This window comes from Schistocerca serialis, chromosome 6 (assembly GCF_023864345.2).
Source record: "Schistocerca serialis cubense isolate TAMUIC-IGC-003099 chromosome 6, iqSchSeri2.2, whole genome shotgun sequence".
In the NCBI taxonomy this organism is placed as follows: domain Eukaryota; kingdom Metazoa; phylum Arthropoda; class Insecta; order Orthoptera; family Acrididae; genus Schistocerca; species Schistocerca serialis.
Window position 1 is genome coordinate 187657453 of NC_064643.1, and position 23238 is coordinate 187680690.

The 23238-nt window shown below is 42.7% G+C and overlaps 1 protein-coding gene across 1 annotated transcript; it reads left to right on the top strand.

The window, feature by feature from the left end:
• The first annotated feature begins 1814 nt into the window (after nucleotides 1-1814).
• On the top strand, nucleotides 1815-22898 carry LOC126484736 (leucine-zipper-like transcriptional regulator 1). The gene is made up of 2 exons (XM_050108330.1): nucleotides 1815-2386; nucleotides 22262-22898. The coding sequence occupies exons 1-2, from the start codon at nucleotides 1815-1817 to the stop codon at nucleotides 22896-22898; spliced, it is 1209 nt and encodes a 402-aa protein (XP_049964287.1).
• The last annotated feature ends 340 nt before the right edge of the window (nucleotides 22899-23238 follow it).

The following is a 23238-nucleotide window of genomic DNA, read 5'->3' on the forward strand; positions in this document are numbered from 1 at the left end:
TATTATTGCACGTTGACGTCGAACGCAGGCGGTGGTCACATTAATCTGACTAGACTGCGTTTAAACCGTCTAAGGTTCACCCTAGACCACAGCTAATGCAAAAGAATCAACCGATTTCTCAATTTGCCTGAGCTGGAAGAAGTGTAGGATAACTACATTATACCCGTTCTTCCGATAGTCTTAAAAATAGTCGCTAGGCCAAGGGCTATCCAAAATATTTTACTCCCTTACCTGTGTGATCAACAAAGCCTAAGATATCATCCCCTGAAAAATCGTATTTCCGCGAGCGGCTTTTTGGAACATATTGGTACCGTGAACTGTCATGCAAGGATTCTATAAGACATTCGGTTGAATAAGAAGAAATTTTTCGTTGCTCCATGATTAAAATACTTCTTTAAGATACACTTCATGTCCTTCGCAGAATTTTCTGACTACTGTATCACCACCATTAGAACATAATGTATTTCTTTGCCAATAATTTTGATCCTTTCGGTGATGATTTTCATTATTGTTTATGTAAATAAGTTAAAAAATACGGAGAAGCCATTGTCCTTTTGGGCCTTGCCTCCCGCCAACCTTTGAACTGGCTTATTTAATCAGTAACAGATGATCCTAGGACCAAAATTCAACTTTTTATTTTTCACACCAACCAACTTTATTGAGGAGAAAGGAGTTGTAGACTGAAACATGTACGTTTGAAATATGACTGAAATTTATACGTGTGAAATATTATTGAAATTAAGTAACTGACAATAGTCTGAAACACAACTACTAGAATGGGAGTGCCATGTGAACGTGTATTTTATCTCGTCGCGTATGCGCTTTCCCGTGTATTGAACTTTTCTGACTACGAGAATGTAAACTCTCAAGAACTTTAAACCAGACCAAAACGATATGAATTTACGTAAAGCAAGATACTGAATCTGATGCAACACTATTGGTTTGAAATTGGCCCTGATAATAAAACAAAACGTGGTCAATTTGAAAATAATGGTCCCTGTGCTTAATGAATACTATCTCTGAAATAATAAAATTTCTTGCCTTTATCTGCGCAATGATGACGCCCTTCGCACTGCTCTCTGTTAGTACTTTAAACTGCATAGTTAGCAAACAGCTATCGTGCACAGTTGTTGCTTAGCATACATTTTAATTAAATCGATTATGCCTGAGACAATAACTTCTTGAGAAAAATGGTTTAACAAAAACGACGTGGATCTGGGAGCTGGTATTGACTTGGTGTAAGCAGCAATATGGCACTAACTTTAAAACTTGCATTTTGACTATTTGAAAATTAATAATGCTCACAATTACTACACACATTAAACTGGTTATACATTAACAATTAGTTTTACAAATTTATTGGATGTGAGTGCTATACCTTGTCTCAATTGTCACTTATGAATATGCGCCGTAGATTAGTAATAAAACAACTTTCTTTACCTTATTATATCCCGTATGGTATCCTGCAATTAATAGATCAGTACTGCCTGTAGAGAGTAAGTACGTATCCAGCACACATCAGTTAAAACACGTCTTTACTCTTGAGAGTCCTCCATACATCTCTCTATCTAAAGTTACTCGTAACACATTACCCATAACATCTTGAATCAGCGATGGCTGTTGAGCAGCGATGTTACTGCACAATCGATACTACATTTGACCATCTCTGGTTCAATACAAAATTTTCCTATATAATTTGAATTAGTTTACTCTATGTATATACCTGTCAAGATTGCAGCTGAAAATTTTTTGAATCCTGTCTGCCCACTAAGCCACTAAGGCTGCTGTATCCATATCTTCCAGGAGCAGCAGCAATGGAAGAGGGAGGGAAGAGCAGAGGGACCCTGAGGGACGATCTTGGAGCTCTGCTGTCATCCGGGGTAGCGGCTGATGTCACCATCATGGCAGACAGTGTCTGGCTGCCGGCTCACAGGGTTATAATGGCGGCCCGCAGCCCAGTTTTCGCTGCTATGTTCCGGCACGACCTGCTGGAAGCTGCTAACAACAGCGTCAGCATCACAGATATCAACCAGGAGGTGCTGCGTCAGATGCTGCATTTCATGTACACAGACGAAGCGCCTCTGTTGGAATGTTTTGGAGCAGAACTGCTCGCTGCGGCGGACAAGTACAATGTCCCGAGGCTGAAGCAGCAGTGCGAGCAGCAACTGATTCAAGACTTATGCATGGAGAACGCAGCAGACTGCGCTGTCCTTGCAATGGTGTACTCATGTGAGAAGCTGAAGGCGGCAGCTATCAGCTTCATTAGTTCCCACTGCAAAGAAGTTATGGCTACAGACAGGTGGGCTAACGCCATGAGGCAACACACTGAAGACACTGTGAAGATCTGCCGCTTACTGGGGGAGGCAGAACGTCTCGAGTTAGAATGGTATGGTTTCCTGTGTGATTTAGCTCTCTGTCTCTCTCTCTCTCTCTCTCACACACACACACACACACACGACCTATCAATGAACTCGTTTCAATTTTGGACTGTCGTGAGGAACTATTCGATTTTCATTGCAGTGGGTTTCTTTTCGCTGTTAAAATTTAGTAATTTAAAACAAATCACTTCTATTTGTGCGTCTGGCCGCCATGGCCGTGGGGTTCTAGACACGTCAGTCCGCCGGCCGCGGTGGTCTCGCGGTTCTAGGCGCTCAGTCCGGAACCGCGCGACTGCTACGGTCGCAGGTTCGAATCCTGCCTCGGGCATGGATGTGTGTGATGTCCTTAGTTAGGTTTAAGTAGTTCTAAGTTCTAGGGGACTGATGACCACAGATGTTAAGTCCCATAGTGCTCAAAGCCATTTGAACCATTTGAACCACGTCAGTCCGGAACCGCGCTGCTACTACAGTCGCAGATTCGAATCCTGCCTCGGGCATTGTTGTGTCTGATGTCCTTAGGTTAGTTAGGTTTAAGTAGTTTCTAAATGTAGGGGTCTGATGACGTCAGATGTTAAGCCCCATAGTGCTTAGAGCCATTTTGCCTTGTGCCTTGTCACGGTAATAACAGTCGGAGAATTCGGCTCGCTTTTTTTATATTTTCTCCTTTCATCATTTACATTCAGTATCTCTTGTGATATCCAAGGATCTCATGTCGGACTCGTCTTTTTACCTACTGGATCCTCTAGTACCGTCGCATTTTCATGTCTCAGAGTTACCCATTCATCTTTGCCTAAAGCTCCTTTTGAAACTCTCAACAACCTGTGGTTCTTTCGATTTATCCAGCTCCCATTTCCCTAATCTATCGTTTTGTAATATCTTCAGTTTTAATCTACAGTTCATAACCATTAATTAGGGTCAGTGTCCACATCTACCCATGGAAATGTCTTACAATTTAAAATCGGGTTCCGAAACCTGTTTTACCATCATACAATCAATCTGAAATCTTCCAGTGTCTCCAGGTCTCTTCATATATACAACGTCCTTTCATGTGTCTTAAACCAAATGTTAGCGATGATTAAATTATGCTCTGTGCAAAATTCTGTCAGGCTGCTTCCTCTTCTATTTCTCTCACTCACTCCACATTCACATACTATTTTTCCTTCTCTTCCTTTTCCTACCGTCGAATTCCAGTCCCCCATCAGAATTAAATTTTCGTCTCCCTTAACGATCTGAACTATTTCTTTCATATCACCATACGTTTCTTCAATCTTTTCATAATCGGTGGAGCTAGTTGGCATATAAACTTGTACTACTGTGGCTGGTATGGGCTCAGTGCCTATCTTGGCTGCGGCAATGAGTTCGCTAGGCTGTTCAGAGTATCTTACTTACATTACTATTTTATTACTGATCATTAAACATACTCCTGTATTACCCCTATTTGATTCTGTATTTATAAGCCTGTGTTCACCTGACCAGAAGTCCTCTGTCTCCCCTGCCACCGAACTTTACTAACTCCCACTATATATGACTGCAACCTATCCATCTTTGTAACGTACCTGCCCGCTTCAGGGATCTAACATTCCACAGTCCTATGTGTAGAACGTCAGCTTTGTTTCTCCAGATGACGACACCCGCGTGAGTAGTCCCCACCTGGAGACCCGGATGGGGGATTATTTTACCTCTGAAATATACTACCCAAGACAGTGCCATCATCATTTAACAATACAGTAGAGCTGCATACCCTGGGGAAAAATTACGGCTGTAGTTTCCCCTTGCTTTCAGCCGTTCACAGTAAAAGTACAGCAAGGCCATTTTGTTTGGTGTTACAAGGCCACGCCAGTCGATCATCTAGACTGTTCCCCCAAAACTACTAAAAAGGCTGCTATTCCTCTTTAGGAACCACACGTTTGTCTGGCCTCTCAACAGATACCCCTACACTGTGGTTGGACCTACGGTGCCGCTATCTACATCACTGAGACACGCAAGTCACCCCACAATGGGAAGGTCCATATGGTTTCTATTTATTATTAATTTATCACATTACAGGCCACCTTCCATAAGTTCCAAAGCATAAATTTACGTGTACAGTACACATTTAAAATTCTAGAGTGAAAAAAAATTGTTATAGAGTCTGATAAAAATCCTTATCAACTCTCTCACACGTTTCCCGTAAGATTAGAAGCAGACTCCTCGCCCATGAGCAGTGATACTGATATTTTTCTTTGTGTGCCCTTAGACGTACAATAGGCAGTAAACTTTTTTTTAAGTGCATTATCTGAAAACTACCTTGAGCAGTTAAACAGAGAACCGACTCGTGCCGACAACATGTTAGATCTTCTGCTGACAAACAGACCCGAACTATTTGAAACAGTTAACGCAGAACAGGGAATCAGCGATCATAAAGCGGTTACTGCATTCAGCTGTAAATAGAAATATTAAAAAAGGTAGGAAGATTTTTCTGTTTAGAAAAAGTGACAAAAAGCAGATGTCAGAGAACTTGACAGCTCAACACAAAAGTTTTGTCTCAAGTACAGACAGTGTTGAGGATCAGTGGACAAAGTTCAAAACCATTGTACAATATGCATTAGATGAGTATGTTCCAATCAAGATAGTAAGAGAAGGAAAAGAGCCACCGTGGTACAACAACCGAGTTACAAAACTGCTGCGGAAGCAAAGGGAACTTCACAGAAAACATAAACATAGCCAAAGCCTTGCAGACAAACAAAAATTACACAAAGCGAAATGTAGTGTGAGGAGGCCTATGCGAGAGGCGTTCAATGAATTCGAAAGTAAAGTTATATGTACTGATTTGGCAGAAAATCGTAAGAAATTTTGGTGTAATGTCAAAGCGGTAGGTGGATCAAAACAAAATGTCCAGACACTCAGTGACCAAAATGGTACTAAAACAAAGGATGACAGACTAAAGGCCGAAATACTAAATGTCTTTTTCCAAAGCTGTTTCACAGAGGAAGACTGCACTATAGTTTCTTCTCTAGATTGTCGCACAGATGACAAAATGGTAGATATCGAAATAGATGACAGAGGGATAGAAAAACAATTGAAATCGCTCAAAAGAGGAACGGCTGCTGGACCTGTTGGGATACCAGTTCTATTTTACACAGAGTACGCGAAGGAACTTGCCCCCTTCATGCAGCGGGTGTACCGTAGGTCTCTAGAAGAGCGTAGCGTTCCAAAGGATTGGAAAAGGGCACACACAGGTCATCCCCGTTTTCAAGAAGGGACGTCGAACAGATGTTCAGAACTATATACCTATATCTCTAACGTCAATCAGTTGTTGAATTTTGGAACACTTATTATGTTCGAGTATAATGACTTTTCTGGAGACTAGAAATCTACTCCGTAGGAATCAGCATGGGTTTCCAAAAAGACGATCGTGTGAAACCCAGCTCGCGCTATTCGTCCACGAGACTCAGAGGGCCATAGACACTGCTTCCCAGGTAGATGCCGTGTTTCTTGACTTCCGCAAGGGGTTTGATACAGTTCCCCACAGTCGTTTAATGAACAAAGTAAGAGCATATGGACTATCAGACCAATTGTGTGATTGGATTGAAGAGTTCCTCTCAATGGAGAGAAGTCTTCCGAAGTAAGAGTGATTTCAGGTGTGCCGCAGGGGAGTGTCATAGGACCGTTACTATTCACAGTATACATAAATGACCTTGTGGATAACATCGGAAGTTCACTGAGGCCTTTTGCGAATGATGCTGTAGTATATCGAGAGGTTGTAACAATGGAAAATTGTACTGAAATGCAGGAGGATCTGCAACGAATTGACGCATGGTGCAGGGAATGGCAACTGAATCTCAGTGTAGACAAGTGTAATGTGCTGCGAATACATAGAAAGAAACATCGTTTATCATTTAGCTACAATATGGCAGGTCAGCAACTGGAAGCAGTTAATTCCATAAATTATCTGGGAGTAGGCATTAGGAGTGATTTAAAATGGAATGACCATAGCAGGCCGGGGTGGTCGAGCGGTTCTAGGCGCTACAGTCTGGAACCTTGCCACCGCTGCAGTCGCAGGTTCGAATCCTGCCTCGGGCATGGACGTGTGTGATGTCCTTAGGTTAGTTAGGTTTAAGTAGTTCTAAGTTCTAGGGGACTGATGACCTTAGAAGTTAAGTCCCATAGTGCTCAGAGCCATTTGAATGACCATATAAAATTAATCGTCGGTAAAGCAGATGCCAGACTGAGATTCATTGGAAGAATCCTAAGGAAATACAATCCGAAAACAAAGGAAGTAGGTTATAGTACACTTGTTCGCCCACTGCTTGAATACTGCTCAGCAGTGTGGGATCCTTACCAAATGGGGTTGATAGAAGAGATAGAGCAGATCCAACAGAGCAGCGCAGGATCATTTAGTAATCGCGAAAGCGTTACGGAGATGATAGATAAACTGCAGTGGAAGACTCCGCAGCAGAGACGCTCAGTAGCTCGGTATGGGATTTTGTTGAAGTTTCGTGAACATGCCTTCACCGAGGAGTCAAGCAGTATATTGGTCCCTCTTACGTATATCTCGCGAAGAGACCATGAGGATGAAATCAGAGAGATTAGAGCCCACACAGAGGCATACCGACAATCTTTCTTTCCACGAACAGTACGAGACTGGAATAGAAGGGAGAACCGATAGAGGTACTCAAAAGTACCCTCCGCCGCACACCGTCAGGTGGCTTGCGGAGTATGGATGTAGATGTAGATGTAGATGCCGCATGGATACATCGCGAAAAACCAAGTTACTGAGGGAGGCATCGTGTGGTTACCCCGATTTTCAGTTAACCTCTTGAGTAAGCACTTTGACGTTCTACATGCTAAGCGTTACTTGATGAGCACCCCCACAGGTGATGGTGCTGTCTTGCTTTAAACTGAAGCGTGATTTCTTATATAAATGTGGGCACAATAATCGCAACCTCTATTACCTTACCTTCAAATGTTTATCAGCTGCAAACAACATGTTTTTGCTTCCTGTTTTACAATATTTACACGAAAATAAACTTAAATCTATCCCTTAACGTCACTCAAGTTAGCAGACTTCAACACTGGTCACATAAAATATATGGTACGTATCTTCATTTTTATTTGTGTGCCGTTAGATGTACAATAGACAGTAAATTTTTTCTTCCCTGTAAATAGAAGTACTGAGCTGACGGGACATGGTGAGATGGAGGTGTAGAAATGAAGTAATTTAATGTAATTACTTTTTATTTAGAACACAATTACGTGAAACTTGTTGCGGCGGAACTAGTTGGTACACCATATTTTTCGTAATATTTCACCTTTGTCAGGAAGCCATTTTTCCCTTTTGCGTATTTATAAAACTCCCTGCAAGTCAGCTCATAGTTAAACTGGCACTGTGAGATGGTTTCCACAGTCCATGGAAGTAGTCTATTTCTTTGATCACCCCACTGAGTCGACTTCAGAAAAAATACTCTTTCCACTGTGGCGTTGTGTGCGTCTGTAGTAACCAAATATTCGCATAATTTTAGCAGTTGGCTTTTGCATTTAGGATTTTCGGTTTCCTTAAGAAAGTAAATCCACCTTTCTTCCATTCTTCCGAGTCACGCTTCGTTTGTAAAAAGCTCTGCAGATACATATATTCCAGAAAACAATATTCACATGAAATCTTCACGCCATTTTTACTCTGGTGCATAATAGTTTTTCAATCATCACTCATTCCCGGGTTTCAGATAGCGTCATCCAATCAAATACGTGATATTTATTAAAAGAAATAGCCCATTTCTCAAGGAAATCAAATGATATGGTGTAGAAAGACAGTCTCTCTTCCTCCGATTTCGAAATCAAATTATAATATGGTATAGAAAGACAATCGCTCTAGCTCCGATTTCGAAAACAAATTATAATTATTTCTTGGTTAGGGTTCTCATTCTTTAATTTGTTCAAATTCATCTTAGTTTTCATGCCAATAAAACTGACAATTATCCTTTCATTGAGACATCTTTTAGTGTCGATTAATATGTTTCTTATTTCAATTATCGAAACTTTATTCTTCTCCTTGTTTTTTATATATTTTTTTCAAACAGAGCCAAGTTTGACTGCAGAAACATGAAGTAAATTTCACTGATCGGACTATGGAAAAAATATGAAATTATTTGAGGTAGCCTGTCTTCAGTGTCAAAAAATTGTTTTCAAGGAGTCCAGAGCTTACGAATTCTCTCAACTGCCGGCATTAGCGACAGTCATCTTGTTTTTGAGCGAAATAGAAGAGCCTGATGATTGACATCAAGGTATAAAAAGAATTATTTGCTTCTGTCTTTACCGTGTAAATTTACAAATAATTAAATGTTTTCATGACGATTATTTAAGTGTCGATAGTTAAGACTCCAGCAGCGCTGAATATAGCATTGTGGAGAATATGCACAGGGCGTCCAATTCCTTCTACATTTTTTCCTGGTTCTTCTTTAATTTTGTGAAACGGATTCCGCTGGCCGCGTCGATGAAGCCCTCCGAAGTTGGTATTGATATTGTCTCCGGAAAATGCGATCACTTTATCTAATGGAATTTGCAGTTACTCTTGAAGTGTCTAGACAGAATCTGCAATTGTCTCAGATGTTTCGTTATTCAGCGAATCATACTACGACAGCTTCTGTTGGATTCCATCAGTTTCAGTAAAGTATTGAACAACTAAAGGAAACATCTTTTCAGTCTTGTGGGTCGATGCGTCGATGTCTATGCCACGAAATGAAACTTCTTGCAATTCTTTTACGCATTCGGACACCGAGTATGGTGCGAGAATATTTTTAACAATCACTGTAACTTTGATGCTGGCTGTAGACTACTTTGCGACGACTTTGGAGTCAGGATACATTTCAGCATTCAGTTTTATGGTACAGTTAAGAGAATTGAGGGACTGATGATGCTTGACAACTTCACAAAGCTGTTGTTAGTTCTGCAGCAGAAACGAGCATTTCTTCCTGGATATCTTCTTTAATCATAAAAGAAGAAATAGGCTTTGATGTTGATGCTATCGCGAAGCTATTTGTATGATTCATCGTAGTAATTGTATTGTCTCACATCTACCTTCCTCCGTGAGTTATTGAGTTGAAACAGCTACAAATTTCACACAACACTTCCTGATGCGTACATCTTTTCTTGACAAGAGACCGCTCCTTTGTATAATCATCCGAAAAGCCATATTTTCTCTTTAAATCCTTATGCATTTTCATAAGCTATGGTAAGTTTATTAGAAGGTAAACAGTCGACAGTAACATTTTAGTCATCGAAGTACACGTCGCTATACACTTCACGCCCTGTATAACCGCAGTAAACATCTCAAACATTACTGACTTACACTCGATGTTCATATTATGTTTAGGAAGAATCCTCTTATCAGATCGCTATTCAAGTGGGAACTCTCCTATCCTTCTGCATGGCGCTGCCTAAATTGTCCCAGTCCCCTACTACTGGAAAAATGTGGTATTTTCTCGAATGATAGCGCTATATCTAGAAGGGAAAAAAGGTCAATTGGGCTACCTCCACTAACCTAAGAAAATGGCAAGGAAATTTTGGTGGGAAAAGGACTTAGTTTGTGCTGGGATGCTGGATAGGATGGACATACGTCTTTATTTTGCATGCAGTGTTTATTTATGCAGTTTCAGTTGTCATAGGCAGTAGCTGCAACCAGTGAGTTCACTGTGAGATCCGAAGTCCAGCTGACCTAGTACACAGTACCGCCACCAGATAGTGCTGTCGCCCCTTCCATGATGTAATCGAAGATGGTGGTCTGGGGAAAAATGGCGGGAAAAGGACTCAGTCTGTGTGCAGCTGCTGGAGAGGTTCAGTGTACTTTATTTTCAGTGCAAAGTTGGAACAGTTTATTTCGAGATTTATTACACTAATACAAAACACTCGCCCTAACGTGAATGGGATCACAATAAATATCCTACAGACCTGAAAACTGCTCGTAAATTACATCTACATCTACATTTATACTCCGCAAGCCACCCAACGGTGTGTGGCGGAGGGCACTTTACGTGCCACTGTCATTACCTCCCTTTTCTGTTCCAGTCGCGTATGGTTCGCGGGAAGAACGACTGTCTGAAAGCCTCAGTGCGCGCTCGAATCTCTCTAATTTTACATTCGTGATCTCCTCGGGAGGTATAAGTAGGGGGAAGCAATATATTCGATACCTCATCCAGAAACGCACCCTCTCGAAACCTGGCGAGCAAGCTACACCGCGATGCAGAGCGCCTCTCTTGCAGAGTCTGCCACTTGAGTTTGTTAAACATTTCCGTAACGCTATCACGGTTACCAAATAACCCTGTGACGAAACGCGCCGCTCTTCTTTGGATCTTCTCTATCTCCTCTGTCAACCCGATCTGGTACGGATCGCACACTGATGAGCAATACTCAAGTATAGGTCTACATTTGTCTATGTTAAGGGTCAGTTGCCACTCCCTGCACCAAGTGCCTATCCGTTGCAGATCTTCCTGCATTTCGCCACAATGTTCTAATGCTGCAACTTCTCTGTATACTACAGCATCATCCGCGAAAAACCGCATGGAACTTCCGACACTATCTACTAGGTCATTTATATATATTGTGAAAAGCAGTGGTCCCGTAACACTCCCCTGTGTCACGCCAGAGGTTACTTTAACGTCCGTAGACGTCTCTCCATTGATAACAACATGCTGTGTTCTGTTTGCTAAAAATTCTTCAATCCAGCCACACAGCTGGTCTGATATTCCGTAGGCTCTTACTTTGTTTATCAGGCGACAGTGCGGAACTGTATCGAACGCCTTCCGGAAGTCAAGGAAAATGGCATCTACCTGGGAGCCTGTATCTAATATTTTCTGGGTCTCATGAACAAATAAAGCGAGTTGGGTCTCACACGATCACTGTTTCCGGAATCCATGATGATTCCTACAGAGTAGATTCTGGGTTTCCAAAAAGACATGATACGCGAGCAAAAAACATGTTGTAAAATTCTACAACAGATCGACGTCAGAGATATAGGTCTATAGTTTTGCGCATCTGCTCGACGACCCTTCTTGAAGACTGGGACTGCCTGTGCTCTTTTCCAATCATTTGGAACCTTCCGTTCCTCTAGAGACTTGCGGTACATGGCTGTTAGAAGGGGGGCAAGTTCTTTCGCGTACTCTGTGTAGAATCGAATTGGTATCCCGTCAGGTCCAGTGGACTTTCCTCTGTTGAGTGATTCCAGTTGCTTTTCTGTTACCGAAATAATGCAGCACATTGATGTACAAACATGCAAACAACTTGTAAATTATCACAATAATACATGTAAAACGCTAAGCAAACACTCTCACTAATTGTAAATGTCGAAATATTGCATTGCACATCCTACACACATGTTCATAAAATAACGCAATACACTGATGCAAAGACACATTCACTACGCGTGAAATTGTAAAAAATAATACGTGTATAACGCTCTGCAAACACACTGACAATGCCTTAATAGTCAAAATAATGCAATGCACAAACACTCATTGCACGTAAAAACGCTTTCGAACCATGATTAAGAAGTTCGACCCCCCCCCCCCACATATCAGCGAACTGTTCCCTACAGAGGCCAATAGTCGCGCTCGCCGGGGCGGCGCGTGCACGCCTGTCCAGGCTGCTCCACATGCGAGATGCATATGGCCGCACACACGTTTACCTGCCCAGCATGGCTGATGCATAGCTGCGAGATGTGTACCTCGCGACTCACCCTTGTAAGCACAGCCAAAAAGTTGACAGTGTGTTGTGTGCATCTAGCAGGGGAAATATGGGTGGAAGACACATTTGATGGTTCTCTAAGCATGAGAAACTAACGTTAGATGACTTTGTAAATTATAAGGATGATTTGAAATCTGCTACATCACCAACATCGGTATTCGTGAGTGGAAATATCAGTTTCCCCTATTTTTTTCGAGTTTTCATATAAAGGTCTTCGCTGACGAGATAAGTTTCCAGTTACTCAGTGGTTTACAGCACGCTCCACCTCGCTACGGTTTTGGGTTTCTAGAGAAGTAATTTCCACTCTATATTTTCGGAAGCGATCAAGCTATCCAAGCGATTTTGCTACATACTTGATATCGAGAAATATCGCGAAAATGGTATGATATTCAGGCAAACCATGTGAAAATACATATGTTCTTGTAATACAGGAGTCTAGAGATGGTTGTAGAAAGCAAGCAAGCAGGTCGCCTCTGTGCCGACAGTTCTGACCCAGCTTTTGTACAACAGTTTAGAGAGTGACCTCGGTGCGTTGAGGGTGCTTTGGTCATGCGTCAGGCCAGTGTGTGTGCGGGGGCAGATTACTTGTGACCGTCGGCTGCAGTGTATGAGCTACCGAGCTCATGGGAAATATTTGGTGCTGCGAGGGCTATATATAAGGTCCGTGTGCCTATACCGTCTATCTTCGTGGTATACGTACGAGGGTCTGATGGTCAGTAGATATATGTAGGATGCAGAAGTGGTGATTTTCTATGTCGCAGGATACAAATTTTGTGTTCACTATGTCGATTGAGTATTTGGTTATATATAGCCAATTTTCACGCTGAAATATTCAAGCATCCATCTTTAGTGGCCAACCAATGTAATTGAGGACGTGTGTTTCTGTATTTGACGATCTGTAGACCACTTCTGCAGGGTTTAACTGTCAGTGCAATATGGCGATCTGTAGAAAGTAGGATTGCCGTTGAAAGTCTTATCTGCAGAAAAAAAAGGCGACTGTCCTCCTGCACTGGCAGCATCAGTAATTTCGTGAGTAAATTCAGTAAGAGCCAGTCAGTGCTCCATTCATTCACAAGACATCGTTTGTGCTGGGACATAGCAGCTTCTACAGACTGGTTGGAACACGATGGGGGCACGGTATCTATGGAAAGTTTTGAGGGTAATGTGATGTCTTAGTTGTTCTAGTGTTCAAAAAAAGTTGAAGTGGACCATCCATCTCTGGCGGGATGCTGTCCCTCATCCACCATTGTGGCATTAGGACATCTCCAGAAGAGTAGCTGTAGGAACCGAAACTTACAGTTTTCTCTTCTGTATGACTGCGTAAATGTTCTGATTATCCTATCTGTGGTTAGACTGCGCTCTCTTTCCAAACAACAAGAAAGGTTTTTTGATTAACGGTGTTTTCACAAGCATACACAGACAAAGGCTTTTAGCGGTGAGAACATGAACGAAACGTTTACCATTTCTGAGACATATGGGGAAAGCAGGATGTTACAATTTCCGGGAATGGTAACATGTGATGGACAGGGTGCTTCTTTAGGACCATCAGAAGGAATGCATTCGGCGTTATTCTGGGATATTTTCGTAAACAGGTTCTGTAAGGACAAGAATATCCATGCAGACAAGCTGAGACGTAATGAAAGCTCCTACAACAACAAAAGCAACCATTAACCATTTCTGTGGCACTTATTAAGATCACTATGAAGAATGTATCCTGCGATATTCTGGGAAGCATTCCAAAAGATTTCTATAGCACATCCAGAAGAAGACTTGTATGTTATTTACATAGACATTAGATGTCAGTATAACAATGACAATCTTTTAGCTGTGCGTACAAGCGTGAGTCACGAGGTAAACATCTCGCAGCTGTGCGTCAGCCATACTGGGCAGGTAAACATGTCCACAGCCAGACGTGTCTCCCAAGTTGGGCAGCCTGGACCAGCGCGCACATGTGGCCCTGGCGTGCACACCTGGGGGCATCTGTATGGAACAATTTACTGATATGTGGGCGTCGAATTTCTTAATGATAGTTCGAAAGCGTTTTAAATGCAATGAGTGATTGTGCACTGCATTATTTCGATTGCTGAAGCATTGTGAGTGTGTTTGCAGAGTGTTATACATGCATTATTTTTTACAATTTTACGAGTAGTGAACATGTCTGTGCATCAGTGTACTGCGTTATTTTGTGAACATGTCTGTAGGCAATGCAATGCGTTATTTCGACGTTTACAATTAGTGGGCATGTTTGCAGAGCGTTTTACGTGCATTATTTTGGCAATTTATGAGTTGTTTGCATGTTTGTACATCAGTGTACTGTACTGTAGCATGTCAGGGTAAGGGTTCTGTATCAGTGTAATAAATAAACAATGTGAAATCCATCCCTAAATAAACTGTTCCGACTTCCCACTGAAAATAAATAAAGTACATTGCTTCCTCTCCCGCAGCTGCACACAGATTGAGTCCTTTTCCCACTTTTTTTCCCCAGAGCGCCATCTTGGATTATATCATGGGAGGGAGAACAGCGTCCTGTGGTAATGGTACTGTGTACTTGATCAGCTGGACTCCAGACATCATGGTGAACTCACTGGTTGGAGCTACTGCCTAATGACAACTGAAATTCTTTAAACACTGCAGCCAAAATAAAGACTTATGCCCATCCTCTCCAGCTGCCCAGCACAGACTGAGCGCTTTTCCCGCCAAAATTTCCCTGCCATTTTCTTAGGTTAGTGGAGATAACCCAGTTGACCTATTTTCCCGCCAAAACTTGAACTTCCTACCATGATGTCACTCAGACATTGCCGCGTCTATCCCCGCCATCTTGGATCAGCCATATTGAATAAATTTGGCAACAATGCAATGTGGGGCCATCCTCTCTCTGCCCTACTACTAAGTTGTGCTATAGACAGTGATTTGAAGTAGTAAATCTCAGCTGTCATTCATGTCTGGTTCTTTGGAACTTTCGAAGCCCCTTCCCTCAGGTGCGCCTAATTACACATCAGCTTAGGGGAAAAAACGACATAGTCATTCATAGTCAGTAGCATCCATTGCCGGAACATATCGTGTGAACAGTCATAAAAAGGATACTGTGGGCAGATACAGTGTGAAAAATCATTTTGTAGGAGCAATACAGCGATGGCAAAGTTCAGTGTGGAAGAGTACTAAATTTAACCATTAATACGAGCATGAATGTGTTTACGCATTATGAGGAAGTTTATTACTTGCAAAAATCAGTAAATGAAGTACAGTTACCCTCAAGAAGCCTGGTTTTCCACTTAAATTTGCGAAACTTTGATATTCACGATGTAAAGAGACATGGTTTCTTATTTGGTAAAAGGGTTCTATTTATTTAGCGACGAAGTGTGTTCTCTCTCTTTTAACCATCATCCAATATCCATGTCCGTCTGCTGTATACTGAAAATTTTGGGAAAGGAGCTTGCATACTTTTGGTTGCACTTCACTGTATGCTCTACTGTGTCTGTGATGTAATACATGTGAAACGTGTGTACAAGATCGCGTGCATTGTAGATGTGCAACAGCTTTACCCTTCTTATATTTATTCGTTTTTGTCCGCTGCTCGTGGTCTCGCGGTAGCATTCTCGCTTCCAGAGCACGGGGTCCCGGGTTCGATTCCCGGCGGGGCCAGGGATTTTCCCTGCCTCGAGATGACTGGGTGTTGTTGTGTCGTCTTCATCATCATCATTCATCCCCATTACGATTGGAGGAAGGCAATGGGAAACCACCTCCACTGGGACCTTGTCTAGTAAGGCGGTGCGGGTCTCCCGCATCGTTCCCCTACCCTCTGTAAAGAAGCATGGGACTTCATTTCCATTTTTTTTTTTTGTTAGATATATCAGGATTTCCTTTCTTTTGGAACCCAACTGGGGAGCACTGAATTTTGATATTGAACTTCCTATTGTTCCTCATTATGTTACGAAATTCTAACACTTGTACAGCTTGAAATGACGTGTGCTTAAATTGTAACGTCAGGTATGTCAGTTTCTTAATGTACTACAGTTAAGTGTCTTACTAGCCAGTGTATTAAGTTGTAACCCATAATGAAGCTGCTCGTGACGAGTCACAAATCTTATTTCTTGATTTATTTGAACTAAATCACTATTATATACTTCGTAAATTGTTACACCAATCTAAGAGATTTACAACGATTATATGTACAAATGACCTAGTACTTGACATTACTAGTTACCTGAGGATCTACACAGACGATGCAGTGATAAACAGAACTGAATTGTAATTTATCATCGAAGCATGTCACCTACGACATTTTTATTAGGGTTATTCTTCAAAAGTCTTAGTCAGTGTGGAACCATTACGATGTTAGATATACAGTTGTGTTACAGATAATCCATAACGGGGATGCAGGGATGGCAGTTGGTTCATTCAGATGAGCGAGTGTGTCGTGCACATGATGTCCGTGACGTACCGTTATGCCATCATAGATCCTTCAATCACTACCAGGCGTGACCATAGGTCGTACCAGTTCTTTTACCACTTCACGACACCAGCAGTGACACCGCTGTCCCTCTCCAAAAAATTGGAAGAATGAAACCTCTCCCCAGGTTGTCACTGTACTCGACGACGATGGTCATCCAGGCTTGTGCAGAATTGCGATTCATTGCTGAACATAATGCGAGACCGAGAGCGCAGTGATTAGCACACTGGATTCGCTTTCAGGAGGACGACGGTTCAAACCTGCGTTGGCCATCCTGATTTAGGTTTTCCGGGTAAGCGCCGGGATGGTTTCTTTGAAAGGGCATGGCCGATTCTTTCCCTATCCTTCCCCAGTCTGTCAGGGCCGATGACCTCGTTGTTTGGTCCCTCCCCAAATCAACCAACCAATCATAATGTGACGCCGTTCATCAGCAGTCAGCGATTCCGTGTCACGGCAACATCCCAAATGCAAGTCGTTTGTATTGTAGTCCTAATGACAGCCTACACACGAGGTAGTTCGGCTGCTAGTCTCTGGCCAACGGTGTGGTGACACAGAACGTTGTAGGGAGTCCATTACTTGTTCTTAGATGGGAGATGCAGATGTAAAGGGGTTACAATGTGCTCGGTGCACAAGACAGCGATCCTTCTTGGTGGTGATCAGATATGACCGTCAGGAACCTTGACGACGAGTATGTCTGCCTTCACATTCATATGGAGTCCAACATTGAACCACTGTCACATAAAAATGCTACAAAAATCTGAATACTGCACCGTTCGACCAGCTGGCCAAATGGAAATTCACAGGCGCATTAGGTGATGATAACGGTGTCTCACATGTGAGCTCCCCATTCTCTTTGGCCTAATGAAATTAGTGTTAAAATGTGTGGTCTGATCAGTGGAGAGTCAGCTAAATCTGCAACCTAGTAGAGATTGTGGCTCGTATACCTGCCAGTGCCGATGGTTGCATATCGCTCCATTTATTACCCTTCGTCCAGCTTGGCTGTAGAATTGTTGGATTTCTTTGTGAGTTGGCTAGCGCTTGACGAAAATTGCAAAATATGGAAAGTTTTGCCAATAAAATTAATAAAATAGGATAATTAAGTAACTGACAAGTATTTTTGATTGAAACTGAACAAAGTTTTTATTAAATAAAAGTGAATTCACGTGCGAATGGTGGACACATACATGAAACCAATTCGTCAACAGGGTTTATGTCGATCGGTAAAGCTAACAGGACATAAGATCTGAACATAGTGAAGTCTCATACCAAGCATCTGTCACAGTTGGGGACTCAACATTCCGAAGGTGCTCTGACTACATGAAAATCGGAAATTAAAGGTCATTGAATGATTCTGTAGTCACTAAATGCGGTAATAAATCTGTCCAGTAACATATGTTTAGTTTGTCATTGGCGCCACTAGTTAGTGAGCAATTAATGTAAACAGGTTTTAGTTCATTGCGGCACATTGTAACACACTGTAAAACGAATATTTCAGATCGCTCCACTACCTAACACCCTTAGAAAGTTAGTTCTCGCAGCATCACCCGCGAATGTTGAATTAAGATGGAGTTCAACACATAGCGGAAAGTTTAAAGTGTTTGGCGCTCGACGCGGCCGATATGCCGCACAAAATCTTGCCGCCGAGACAGACAAAGCGACTACGACTGAGGCAGTGAAGACCTCACACATTGGCACCTCTCATTTGTGTAGCTGACGTCACGCTGCCTGGTTCGTTACAGCGAAAATATTTCTTATGACCACTGTTCAAATTTTGCAAATAAAACATTAACAATACACTTATATACTCCTTCTTGCGGTTATTTACCACCTACAAACTACATTATATGTTTATTCGTTCGCTTGTTATTGACAAAATAGATATTGAAACCTATTTGCAAAATTGGTTTACACAAAGAAAATATGTTAACCTAAGAACATAAGTAGCCAGTTATTCCGAAACCTGTTTTGAGGACGTTTTATATCGTGTACCGAAACTTTATAACACATGCAGCTTACTCACATGTCAAAATCTTTTATTAACGACTGATTCAAATAAGTATAATATTACTATTAAAACGCTGAATATCGTGGAATCACTCACGTAAGAGAGAAAACAGGTAATGGATGTGGATACGGTGCTCTGACTTCATAACTCGTACAACCGCAGCAAATTACGTATCCTGGCTTAATTTAAGTGCAAAATTGTTTGTTGCTTGTCACATTAAAACTATTTAATATGCCAGATCATGGCGCTCGACGCTATAATAGACTGTATATATAGAATGCCAGAAAGAAAATTAGCACACCTTGAAAGATGGCGTCGTAGAAAAACATTCTAAGTCTCTATGGATTCAATCATCGACGCTCTCTGTTTGGTAGCTGTGAAGTTAATGAAGCGGTACTAGATTGTGTTGCACTAAATATGAAAGAATTTTAGGCAGAAATATTTTATTTCAGGGTACATCCTCGCCGTGACACCCTTTCCATTCTATGCCTGCAGATGCGATGTGTATGTTGGTGGCAGGCAAACCTTGCCGTTTACCTGGCAGCAAGAAGCCTTGTTTAAGCTTTTCCACTTTGTCTGAACTAACATCACCACTTCTAATGGCTGGAAAGGTTTGAAAACGAGAGCTCCTGTGTGCGTCCTTGGGATCCGCTGTACACTTACGAACATGCAGCATCTCCATGTCCTTGAGTGATCACTGAGCATCTGAACCTGTTCAAGCTCCTTATATCCCTTGCCAGGCCTGATAACAACACTAAATAGAAGCAACACTAATGTACTATTGTGGCCATTTTGTCACAGAATTGTAACTCTTCTCATTTACGTACCCACCGATGGTCTGTGTTTGTATAATGGTTCACTGCCAGCTGACCATGTCTTCTAGGTGCTTCACTTTTTTTGTCGGGCAATGTATGTGGTCTGGAGTATCTATTCCACAACAGAACAAGTGTCTGCGCTTAAGCACATGACAAGATTACAACTCTCCAGAAGCTTCTGTATCAGAAGCCCGAGGATAGATGGTCCGTGAGCTATTATCAGGCAGTGACATCCTGTTTACAGTGTTACCAAAACGTGTCAGTTTAATTGGAATCCACAATGCTAGAGTTCAATTGAATGGTTGGTTGATTTGGGAGAAGGGACCAAACAGCGATTTCACTGGCCCCATTCGATTTGGGAAGGAGGGGGAAGGAAGTCGGTTGTGTCCTTTCAAAGGAACCATCCCGGCATTTGCCTGAAGCGATTTTGGGAAATCTCGGAAAACCTAAATCAGGACGGCCCGACATGGGTTTTAACCGTCGTCCTCGGGAATGCGTCCAGTGTCCAGAGTTGGGAGATGAACAAATGGATAATGTACTTCAAACATATGACTTCCACTTCAGTTTATGGGATGGTCCTTGTTGCATATTCATCTGAAGGGTAGTGAAGCAGTCGGAGGAACATCATGTGGAGAGACCAGTTTGTTAGTTACAGCTATGTGTGCAGGTGTGAGAGGGGGGCATGGGGCCAGCCTGTGTCAGAGAAATAACTTTTATGATTTGTCTACATCGATTTTCTAAATGAATTACAAGAAGGCAAGATATACACCGCAAGACCTGGGAGGTAATAACATCAACCAGAGTACTAAGTCTGGGATGCAATGGGAAGATGATTTATTGTCTATCATAACTAGCAAAGAGACTTCCATAGCGCCACACAGTTCCTTTGCAGGAAAAGAGCTGCTGCCAATGCATCACTTGAACCACGTTGTAAGTGGCTAAGTGGCCTGTGATTCAGGTGGCTGTAATAAGATGTTAGTGTTCTAGAAGAGATTTTACTGTTTTGCAATTTTTAGTCTGGGATATATTTCTTCTATTTCAGAATTAATGATGGGTTTGGACACTGTCTGAACACTGTTGTATACCAAATATCATGTCATAATAGCTTTACTGTGCTGTGTAACCGATATAAAATTCTGTTCATGGAATTTGCTGTCAGTACATGACAATGTTTAGGATTTGCATATTAGTGCAGGCGCAGGTTATAACTACACTCATGCTCATAAATTAAGGATAATTGCAGAATGCGCTGCCACACAATGTGGCACTACACAAAACTGGTGCTAATAGCATAGGCATATAGGGAACACACACGACACAGATTGTAAGTCCACGGTATTGGTGATAAGCTGAGAAAACCGTCCCGAAACACATGTGCTACAAAACGCCACTGTTTCCTGCTCATGTACCCCGACATCAATATGGGATTTGACCACCTTGCACACATACACAGGCCGCACAACGGGTTGGCATACTCTGGATCAGGTTTTCGAGCAGCTGCTGGGGTCTAACCCCCTATTCTTGCACCAGTGCCTGTCGGAGCTACTGAAGTGTCATAGGGGTTTGAAGATGTGCAGCGATACGTCGACTGAGAGCATCCCAGACGTGCTCGATGGCGTTTAGGTCTGGAGAACAGGCAGGCCACTCCATTCGCCTGATACCTTCTACACGATGGCAGCTCAGTGGGGCTGTGTGTTATCATCCACCAGGAGCAAGGTGGGACCCACTGCACCCCTGAAAAGGCAGACATACTGGTGCAAAATGACGTGCGATACATCTTACCTGTTACAGTTCCCCTGTCAAAGACATGCAGGGGTGTACGTGCATCAATCATAATCTCACCCCACACCATCAAACCACGACCTCCATACAGGTCCCTTTCAAGGACATTAAGGTGTTGGTATCTAGTTCCTGGTTCACGCCAGATGAAAACCCGGCGAGAATCACTGTTCAGACTATACCTGGACTCGTCCGTGAACATAACCTGGGACCACTGTTCCAATGACCATGTACTGTGTTCTTGACACCACGCTTTACGGGCTCTCCTGTGACCAGGGATCAGTGGAATGTACCTTGCAGGTCTCCGGACGACTAAACCAAGTCTATTCAGTCATCTGTAGACTGTGTGTCTCGAGACAACTGTTCCAATGGCTGTGGTAAGGTCCCGAGCAAGGCTATCTGCAGTATTCCGTGGCCATCTGCGGGCACTGATGGTGAGATATCGGTCTTCTTGTGCTGTTGTACACTATGGACGTCCCGTACTGTAGCGCCTGGACACGTTTCCTGTCTGCTGGAATCGTTGCCATAATCTTGAGATCGCACTTTCTGGCTCACGGAGGACTCGCGCTAAGACCTGCTATGTTTGACCAGCCTCCAGTCGCTCTAGTATTCCACCCCTCATGACGTCATAAATATATGTTCTTTGAGCCATTTTCAACACACAGTCACCATTAGCAGGTCTGAAAACGTCTGCACACTTACTCGTTGCACTGTACTCTGACATGCACCAACACACCTCTGTATGTGGACTGCTGCCAGCGCCACCTTGCGACGACCGCAGGACAAATGTACCGCATGGTCATACCCCGAGATGATTTAAGCCCACAAACCGCCCACCAGAGCATTGTTTCACCATGTATCAGCATTATCCTTAATTTATGAGCGTGAGCGTATTTTAGAACATTTCTAATTGTGGATTTTGGACACTTTTGTATACCAAATATCATGTCATGATAGCTTTACTGTGCTGTGTAACCGATATAAAATCCTGTTCATGGAATTTGCTATAATACATGACAATGTTTAGCATTTGCATATTAGTGCAGGTGTAGGTTATAACTACTTTGTCTATTATGTTCTCAGTAGTGTTGTATTTAAGTTCTGTAATTTATTTCCACAGCGAGAATGAGAGTGAAAGATCAGCAGCGGTGGAAGATGTCGAGGGCAGACTGGTCAGCGACCTGCTGGTGCTGTTGGAGTCTGGCGAGGGCAGTGACGTGACGCTCATGGTGGATGGAGCCTCACTGGCAGCTCACAGAGCAGTGCTGGCAGCGCGTAGCCCCGTCTTAGCCGAGCAGCTCAAGGGCACTCCAGGTGGCACCCTGCGGGTGGATGGGGTGCGAGAGGAGGAACTGCGTCAAATCCTGCTCTACATGTACAGCGACCAGCTGCCGCCGCCAGCTAGCATCACAGATAAGCTCCTGGTGCTGGCCGACAGCTATGCACTTTGTGGCCTGAAGGAGTACTGCGAAGAGCAGTTGGAACACAAAATTACTATTGACAGTGCAATGCTCTTGGCCGTGGTCGCCATCAAGCACTCCTGCTCCTCATTGAAGAGGACCTGTGTTGATTTCATCAGGACACACATCTTCCAGGTGATGGACACAGCTGGTTGGGATGCAGCAGTACGCGATGAAGCAGAGGTTGTGCTGCAGATAACCAAGAGCATAGCAAGGGCGGTGTTCAACGATAAAATTAAAGAAATACGCACTAACATCTGTGTAACTGCCAACGTACTGAAAGAACTGTCCAAATAAAATAAATGTCGGAGTAGGTATAGGAAGAATAAACCACCTATAAGTGATTAATATTGCTAAGGATGGTATACAACTAGGTGTGCCCTACAGACCTCTGTCCTACATGTATGTAACAATATGCCTCATGCCAAGCTCGTTGAGTAACAGTGTAAATGGGTCCTGCGTTGACGGCTGACATGATATAAAACTGAGTAACCGACTACACCAGTTCACTTTCCTGGCTGTTACCGAAAGCATCAAACTGTTCGCCCACTGCAGGTTTAATTCACCTAGGCATCACACTTGATAATGGTGACGGTGAAGCGTGATTAAAATTAGGGATAGCATACCTCTATAGCAC